The sequence below is a fragment of the Epinephelus moara genome, chromosome 11 (genome assembly GCF_006386435.1).
Source record: "Epinephelus moara isolate mb chromosome 11, YSFRI_EMoa_1.0, whole genome shotgun sequence".
In the NCBI taxonomy this organism is placed as follows: domain Eukaryota; kingdom Metazoa; phylum Chordata; class Actinopteri; order Perciformes; family Serranidae; genus Epinephelus; species Epinephelus moara.
The window spans coordinates 7,373,097-7,382,960 of record NC_065516.1 but is presented as its reverse complement, the minus strand read 5'-3'; the positions used below and the strand labels follow the sequence as shown (position 1 = coordinate 7,382,960).

Genomic DNA, 9,864 nt, shown 5'->3' with positions numbered 1-9,864 from the left:
GCGACACACACACACATACACACACACACACACACACACACACACACAGGTAATTATTTGGAAATCAGCTCTTAAGTGAAATAAACTCAGGATGGAGAGTTTTATGATTACTAACAGTTTTGGCATTTGCAGGAACAAAAAGTCAAATCACACACACACACACACACACACAAATGTCTGTGTGTGTGTGTGTGTGTGTGTGTGTGTGTGTGTGTATGTGTATATGCGTTGACTGAGGTCAGCTATGTGAACAGAAGGGTGTGTCTGGACGGCGTTTCAGCTTGTGTTGCAACACACTCGCTATCAATCATTGATTTACTTCTCAAGCCAAGTACTCCAGAGTCATGTACATACAACGCTGAGTTGCTCTGTTTTCTCTAAAAGTTCATGTGTGTTTGAATGTTTGAATACAGTGATAATATAAGAGCTTTTTATCTGTGTGGTTTGCAGCTTGTGGGTTCTTTCTCACGCCTGTCTGCAGTCATACAGTATGTGTGTGTTTGTGTGTGTGTGTGTGTGTGTACAGAATATGCGTGTTAAACTCACAGTTACTGTATCTTAAAGGACAAACCACCATCAGAATATGACACATCATCGGGTCAGAGTTGTGATATAATTTAAAGGAGAAGTTTGTAAGATTTAGGGGGATTGATCTAGCTGTGAGGATTGTAGATTGCAACCAGCTGAAACTTCTCCTGGTTAGAATTCACATGTGTCTTCCTCTTCAAAACAAACAGACCAGGTGATTAAGACCAGTCAAAACACTGAACAAAGATGTTTCACGTTACAGATCAGTGTTTCTCTGATGCTGTTTGCCATGTTGGAGACAAGCCGCTCATCCGGCATCTGCTAACGTGTGCTCACCCTTTTTCTGATCCAGATGCTCAGGAGGTTTTCACCAGGAGCTAAATTATCCACAGAGGTGTCCTCTTCTCCAAAACAAAAGGACCCTTTGATTTAAACCAGTAAAAATAGCAAATAAAACAGTTTCGCAGGTGGTAAAAAAAAAGGTGTTTAACAATGATGCTCATTTCAGATGGGCTTCTAACTGCAGTGGCCGACGTGTAAACCAATACATTCTCACTCCCAACTCATCATAAATCTCCACTTGGTCAGTTGACTTTTACTTCTACATGTAACTGTGTATCCTGGATGTGTCTGCTGTTGTTCTGGGACGTTGTGTCACTTTACACCTCTTACATGCATTGCTTTCAAAATACACTTCAATGTTCACAGTTTCTGCTCATTAGATGCATACTATCTTTTCCAAATGAACTGACAGCGTCGGTAAAACACTGCCTATTTATGCTTATCTCCTTGTGCAACAGAGGCACATGGTTGGATTTAGAAAAAAACCCATTGTGGTACCATTCCGGTATTTGATGGACCCATTCACCACCCCTCCAGGGACTTTCCAGTACCTTTAATTACGTTGTTGTTCAATGGCATCTCAAACTGATGCTGTCCTGTGGGGTTGTGAACTGACCCCACCTAGCAGTGTATTGTACTGCTGCGAAAGAATGACCTCTTATCAATGCTGTCTGACACAGAAAATAACGACCTAGTGGCAGTATTTGGTGACTTCAAAATAAGAACAGGCTGGGAATATGTGAATGTCCCTGTCTAAAGCCAGTGTTTGGTTTGTCTGTTCTGGGCTACTGTAGAAATATGGTGGTGCAACCTAGTGATCTCCGTAGATGAGGACCCGCTCCCTTTTTAGGTGATTATACACTAAAGAAAAGAATATATACTTATTAAATTATATTCTATTTCTGCCAATATATCCCCCTGGATCCTACACACTGGGCCTTTGAGTAAAATCTGATGCAAATACTTTTATACTTTTTCTTCAGTTAAGTTTTGAATGCAAGACTTTAACTTGGAGTACTTCCATAGACGTCGGAACTAGGGGTGCGGGGGGTGCGGCCGCACCCCCTCCCATCTGCAAAAAAAAAATACTTCTTCCAAAACTGATCCTTATATATTTTTGGTAAGTCGTATTTGCTTATAAAATGTGCAAATAATGAAACAAGCCTGCACCAAGTGCAAATAATTTTTTTAGGACAAACAAACTGTCATCACTCTTTTTTTTTTTTTTTTTTTAAAGTCACACAAAGAACACAGTAAATTGATAATATGTAATATTTATCTTTGCTCGACCAAAAACAAAAATGCAAGAAAATATATAGTTGAAAAGCAAAGTGAAGCAAAATTATTGTTCAATTTCTGCTAGAAAAATACTGTGTCATGCATTAAAAATAATTTTAAAGTGGTTAGAGGTGCAAAACCAGCTCACAAAAGGACAAACATCCACAAAAAAAGCTTTAATCATTCCATTACTTTATCACAAAGTCTTATATCTGATTTAATGCTTTAAATTTTTGCCTTAAAATTACGGGATTTGTTTTATAATGCACCTTAAATGAAGTTACTAAAGCCTACAGTATTCCTGTAATAGCAGACCAAGTGTCATTAACATTTAGAGTTGCACTGCGATCCTTTAAGTATAACATTTTTATAACATTTTCGTTTTAGCCCTTAAAATAATCTTAATTTCATTCTCACAATGTAAAATAAGTAAGTAAGATGTTCAGTGAAGAATTTTCTGTTCCCTGTAAGTACATCAAAGCCAAATGTCTAAACTTCAGAGGAGGAGAGTGCTTTTATGTTGATTTATGTGTCCTGACTGTTGGTTCAGCGGCAGGCACAAGATCAGTGAGTTTCAAACAAGGAGCCAAACAGGAAGTCATGAGCAGTCTGATTTATACCTCCAATGTGTGTGTGTGTGTGTGTGTGTGTGTGTGTGTGTGTGCAGGATGTCGTGGCGAGTGGAACAGTGTGTCGTGTTGGCAGAGTGCAGCGGTCGGCGAGGTGATGACCCTCCCCTGCCCCTCCCCCCTCCTGCACCTGTTTGGAAAACACGGTAAGTCCAACATCAATGTCATGTCTGATGGAAATGGTCATACATGGGCTGTCAGGGAATATCCAACATGTGTATCTGTGTCTGGGAACATTAGGCAGTTTCAAGTGTTTGGGATTGTCAGGGAACAATTTTCAAATAGGATTCATGGGAAAGTTGCGCTGCTTTTATTATCGGAGACTTCTTCTCCTGGAATTAATTAGGAGTGGTTTAAAGCATCAAGGTTTGTTTTGGCACATTATAAAAATTAGATTAAAAGTGTCCTTCTTACTTTGTGTGTGAGGCAGTGGTGGAAAAAGTGTTCAGATCATTTAGTCCATTCATTCAACGTTATCATTTCGTTTTTAATTTGTTGATGAAAAAATTATACATTTCACCATAGTTGTTGTTTTTAGATGTACCTTTCTATTTAGCTTTTGAGGTTGTTTTTTTCTTTTGTTGAGGGTGGCACTGTGGTGCAGTCGTTAGCACTGACGCCTCACAGCAGGGAAGTTCCAGGTTCTAATCCACCAGCTGTATTGGGTCTTTTTGTGTGGAGTTTGCATGTTCTCCCCATGTTAGTGTGGGTTTTCTCTGAGTTCTCCAGCTTCGTCTCACAGTCCAAAGACATACAGGTTGCGTTAACTGGGGACTCTAAATTGCCAGAAGGTGTAAATGTGAGCGTGAATAGTTGTTTGTCTCTATGTGTCAGCTCTGTGGTAGTCTGGCGACCTGTCCAGGGTCTGTGTCTCTCGCCCAGTCTCACCAGGGATAGATGAAAGCAGTCCTTTTCACCAGAATAAAATGTTGGCATTGTACATTTCTGAAAACCACAAATAGTTACATTTCTGCATTCCATACGTGTCATATCAACATTTCTAAAGTGATGTAGTATGTGAGCTGACTGTCATCTGGAGGTGGAGGGGATGGTGGATGACGTATCACCTTGGCAAGATGCCGGCCAAGCTGCAGACCACTGTTAAAGACCAACAACAAAACCAAATGTTTCATCGTGAGTCATCACTGTGTCTCCAGCGGCTTTTCAGCCATTAAATGTGCAAGTTTTATAGCAACCTGTTGCTGTGTTTCCTGCCGAGATGAGACATCTTTGTTTTTTCTGCCGAGATAGTGCCGCCAGAAGTGGCAGAACATGATCTTTTGCTGACCATAGCCAAGAGGTGTTTGTGCCTAAACACATCCACTGTATTATTCAAACATAAAGAAACACAACAAAATGCATCAGTTACATAATAATGTACAGATGTAAGGTATCTTTGGCTTGTAGAAATGTACAATGCCAATTCTTTTTTTGTTAAGATTCATTTCAAATTCATTTCAAAAGTATTGATATTTGACCATGGAACTTTCAGTACGGTACGGATGTTTAAGGTTCACGTACTCACTGAACCTAAACGCTGCAGTTCGCCTGTCCTGGACTGAACCAGCTCAGTATGGACTGTCGTGACCTCCTCCAGCTGTTTCCTTTCACAGCTCATTTTACAAACTCTTGTCTTTCAGTCCACTCATTCTGTTTCATCCATCATGTTGATTGCTTCTTGTCCCTCTACCTTTGATCCTCCATCATCTTTGCACGCTAGCCTACAGGCCGGCAGGTCTTTCATCCCTCCACTCCACCTCCTCTCTGCTTCCTCCTGCTTCCCTTTCCTCTCCCATCAGCCCCTCCTTACCCTGCAGTCTTAACCTTCCTCACCCTCTGCCATCCATTGCTCTCTCTGTATCTGAACCAGAGCTAAACTAAAAGTGATGCAGTCTCCTTCCTCTGTCCTCATAAGAATATATATCTGAAAATGTAACATAAACAGACAAGTGTTGGGGCTTGTTAAAATCATTTAGTAAAGAGAAGACTTTTAGAGATACAACCCCAAATCCCCAAAAATTGGGACACTGTGCAAAATGTGAATAAAACAGAATGCAGTTACTTGCAAACTGACATATATTCAACCGAGTAGAGTACAAAGACAAGGAATTTAATGTTCAAATTGAAAAACTGTTTTTTTTTATATATATACACTCATTCTGATTTTCATGCCTACAACACATTCCAGAAAAGTTGGGACAGGATCATGTTCACCACTGTGACACATCACCTTTTCTTTTAACAACACTTAGTAAGCATTTGGAAACTGAGGACACTTGTTGAACTCATGAAAGTAGAATTTATTTCTAAAGAATCACAAGCAGGTCTCCCCAACTTTTCAAGATTTAAGGACTGTCTGTGTGGAAGAATGCACCAAAATCCCATCTGAACACTGTGAGAGATTAGTGTCGTCATACAGGAAGCGTCTTGAAGCTGGCCTTGCAAACACAGGCCTCTCTAAGTATTAAATACATTTCAGTTATCATTTTAAATACTATTTCCACTGTCATTCCCCTTTATTGCACATCATTTTTTGGATTTAAATGTTATGATGTCTTTATCAGTGTTTATCAGTTTTATTAGTTTTTCTGTCCCAAATTCCATGTGAATAGCTGCATTGGAAAAAAAATAAACATGTTCAATACATATTTCCCCCTCTGTATATTGAAAAGGATTTGCAAATCATTGCATTTTGCACCTTTTTATGCCTCTCTGCGTGTGATAGCCATAGCTGCAGGCGTTATGTTTTCAGGTTGTCTGTCCCATTCTTGTGAATGCAATATCTCAAGAACGTCTAGAGGGAATTTCTTGGCACAAATGTTTCCTTGTACTCAACAATGAAATGATTGTATTTTGGCAGTCAAAGGTCACTTTGACCTCGCAGAACATGTTTTTGGCCATAACTCGGGAATTCATACATTACATTTGATGAAATTTCACACAAATGTCTAATAGCATATGCTGATGGAGTGATGAAATTTTATATCCAAAAGGTCAAATTTCAACTTCACTGTGACATCATAATTTTCTGCGAAACACTTTCCAGCCATTACTGAACGCCACATCTCAGGAACAGAAGGGGAGACATTTGGTCAGATACTGAATTGGTGACACTAATCTTGGGTGTCCACCTTGCATCTGTGCTGATTGTATAGATCTTCTGTGCTGTTGGGGGAAGATGTGTGTGAACTGTGAAGCATCCATGTTTTCACAGACATGGATGTAAACTGTCAGTGCAACATGACTGGTTTGTGGAGGCATACAATCACTAGGGAGTAATTTCAGTTTGGCATTGGGATTGTAGAGGCATATATGTCACACAGGAAGTTTAGCTCAACTGACTCCCACAAATTGTTCAGTTTTAACTCAAAACAGCTGAAAAGTGTCTTTGGAAAGTTTTGTTAGACATACAAAAAAAAACCCTGCCTTTTTCGTCTGGGCATTGCAAGTTAAAAATGACAGACATGAGCTGACTCAGAAGAAAAATGACTCCTGAAGTGTTTGTTTTTGATCTCATTTGATGGTAACGCATGTATATTTATATCATTAATTACTGTAATACTTTTTGTCAGTATTTTTAAAAGAACAGAAACTTATTTCCCACTCTCCCACCATCCTGTGCTGCTTGAGCTCCTACACTTAATGTGTCTAATTATTCGCGGGGCAGCTGACAACATCTGGATTGGCCCACTTTCCCTGATACCCTTGGCAGCATCTGTCAGTGGCCATTGGTTCATCCACCTCTCCCTGCTCCCCCTGCAGACACGGAGAGCATTAGATCATCCAGTTAAAGGATGAGGCCTGTCATCAGCAGAGCAGCGCCTGCTTGACATCAAGAGTCACTCTCTGAGTACGTGACTGCAAACACAAGTGAACCCTTTGGAATAACCTGCATGGGGGCTGACCTTCATTGAAGTTCATTATAGTAGACAAATACACCCTGTGTAAACTACTATGATTTTTTTTACATCTAAGTGACCAGTGGAGACAACCATTTCACAAAATGAGAGAGAATGATGCAGCTGGCAGCAGTGAAACAGGCTGCAATGTAACCAGACAGGGCATGTTCGCACTGTCAGTGTACGTCCGCTTAAAGTGTTTGTTTTTACCACTGACAGGCTCTGATTGTTATTATAAGTCTCTAACAACTTATGGAAAGGATCCCTACAGAAACAGACCTTTTTGTTTAGAGTAAGATCCTTTTTGTTTAACCAAAAACAGCCCAGAAACCCACCAGACTCCATTTCAATCAGGAGAGACATGTTTTTATGGTAAAAGAATATTTATTAACATGTGAACGAATGAATAAGAATGTGGAAAGGCTTTGGCAATTAGACCCCGTAGAGATGGTTTGATTTAAGGAGGGTGATGAATCCATAGTCGAATAGGAAACCCCCCCGGGGTCTAGACGCTGGTGGTGGTAGAGGTGGTGAGGATGAGAGGAAGATAGAGAAGTGCCGATGATCTGGATGAGTAGAGGAATGAGCAGGGCCGCCCCTCCCTAAACGCAGAACACGCGCTGTGCGTAGGGCCTCATCTTCCATGGGGGGCCACATTTTGCGCGAGGGGACGCATTTGCGCATATGGGCAATGGATGCGCACATGCGCTACCGTGAGGCGCGCATAGAATCAGCTCAAGGAAGGAGAGAAGAGACCTGACCGCCCATGCGTCGCTGCAATGATTGACAGCAGACCTGACCGCCCATGCGTCGCTGCAATGATTGACAGCACTGGACATCTGAACAATAAGAGGGTTGCGCCGGCAGGCACTTGCAGAGCTGCAGCAGGTGAAGAGTTGTCGACTTGTCGTCCAAAAGAGCCTCAGGAGTATGTGCGGGGACGGGAGGGTGGGCGGGCTCCACGGAGGGGGAGACCCGAGCCTCGGGGGTATGTGCGGGGCCGGGAGGTCGGATGCTCCCAGAGAGGGGAGAGGGAGAAATATAGCTAAATAAGATGAAAATAGAAAAGAATGTCTCTGTATTTTATTTCTGTTTTCAGTGTTTAATTAAGGTGGGAGAGGCGGAGGGCTGAGGGAGATCGGACGCCTCCAGAGAGGGGAGAGGGAGAAATATAACAAAATAAGATTAAATAGGAAAAACCTGTCTCCCTCTTTTATTTTATTTTCAGTGTTTAATCAAGGGTGGGGGATTGAGGTGGTGGAAGTTACTTTCTTTTGATGAGTAATTGATGGCTATTTGTGACTCAGATTTGTTTATTTATTTATTTCAGTTTGAAGTTATTTTTATTTAATATTTATTTATTTATTTCAGGTTGAATTTTTTATTTTATTTGACTCATACAGCCAAACTACTGTATCTACAGTATATTTGTTATTGCCAATAAAGGTTGTCAAGTTAAATGGCAAGTTGTTGTACGGTCATTTTGTACCTATGATACATTTGGGATGGGGGCCTCCAAATAAAATTTCGCTTAGGGCCCCAATTTGGTCAGGGGCAGCCCTGGGAATGAGTCTCTGAGAGCTTGTACTGGATACGATGGCTGGAGGTGACCGGGGTGGAGGAGGGTGTGAAGAGTCTGCCGAAAGTGATGGCTGACAGCAGCAGAAGAGAGAGCAGATTTAAAATTTTGCAGTGGCATCCTGATTGGCTGAGAGATCATGGCAAGTGTGATTGGATAACTAGAGGAGTGAACACCCATAGTCAGCTGATTAGAGGGAGTAGTGACAGTGGGATGGAGAAAATGTGAAAGGGTGAGCAGGAGAAAGGTCTTCCTGATTGAACTTACGCTGAGCTTCATTTAAATAAACAGTCATTTTAGTGTGTATGGGTTTATTTCAACCAAACCAGAGCTGGTGATTGTTGGAACAGTGGAAAGATGTACCAAGACGACTTTTGTGAGTTTTATTTTGTTTCTGTTGACTTTGAATGCTGTGTGTTGTACAATGATAAAATTTCTGTTCATTTAAATGGAGTCTGGGGGGTTTGGCAACAACAATTTCAGGCTGTTTCTGGTTAAACAAAATGAACAAAAAGGTCTCTATCCGTGGGAATGCTTTCCATAATGTTGTCAGACACTTATAAAAACAATCTGAGCCTGTCAGTGGCAAAAACAAGCAAGTTTAGTGACCTACACTGACGGTGCAAACGTACTCTGAATGGTTACACTGCAGCCTGTTTTGTTGCTACATACGTAGCTGCAGCATTCTCTCTCAATGCTGGACCAATTTTAAAAGTTGTTCTTCCTATTAGTCACTTAGTCACAGGGCCCAGGGGTCTCATGTACAAAGGGTGAGTACGCACAAAAACGTGGCGTACGTCCTTTTCCATGGCAAAGTTCAGATGTATCAAGAGTGAAATGACCGTGGAAATGTGCGGTGCCTCACGCCAACTTCATGGCTGCCGTACGCACGTTTCTACAGCTGTCGATCCTTTGGCGACACAGAGGTGATGCTGGGAAACTGTTATAATAAATAAATGTGAAAACAATTAGTCCTCAGAGTGATGTGCACATCAGAGACACATGAACAATTAACACTGATGAACAATTAACACACATGTCTGCAATTAGATGAGTGGATATAAAAGAATGCGCAAAGTGGTGCCGAAAATACCGTTAACAACAACGGCTGCTTTAGCAGTATTAGAAGATTTGTAAATGGCGCAATACGAAGAGAGCGTGTGTTCAGAGACAGATGGCACTGGCACATGATAACAACTGGCTCATCAGCTGCTTTAGGTTCCCGAGGCCAATCCTCCTGGAACTGTGCGCAGAGCTGCACCCGGCAGTGCGACACGGCGACACGGCAAGGAGCCATGCGCTGCCTGTATCCATACAGGTGCTGACCACACTGGGGTTCCTAGCAACAGGGGCATTCCAGAGGGAGCTGGCCGACCCATCGGGACTGTGCCAGTCGACCCTGACGCCAGGACCACACTGCCTGCGAAGCGCAGCGCACCGAAATTCTCGCGCGCGCCGGAGAACCTCCGTTCACATCAGACGCGCATTTCTCCACACCGTCGACAAGCGATTCTGCTCCCAGCTGTTATTTTTCACTGCCTGGCTTGACACATTCGCTCGCGGCTCGCGCAGAAAATAGACCAGACGCCGAACTGATCGCTGCAAATCG

General features: G+C 42.1%; 1 protein-coding gene across 2 annotated transcripts in view; it reads left to right on the top strand.

Moving 5' to 3' along the window:
* LOC126397974 (vasoactive intestinal polypeptide receptor 2-like) overlaps positions 1 to 9,864 on the top strand; it is a 72,918-nt gene that overhangs the window by 21,540 nt on the left and 41,514 nt on the right. For both annotated transcript variants that reach the window (XM_050057112.1, XM_050057111.1), the window contains exon 3: positions 2,816 to 2,923. In XM_050057112.1, the coding sequence (XP_049913069.1) occupies positions 2,816 to 2,923 (108 nt within the window). The remainder of the gene's footprint in view (positions 1 to 2,815; positions 2,924 to 9,864) is intronic.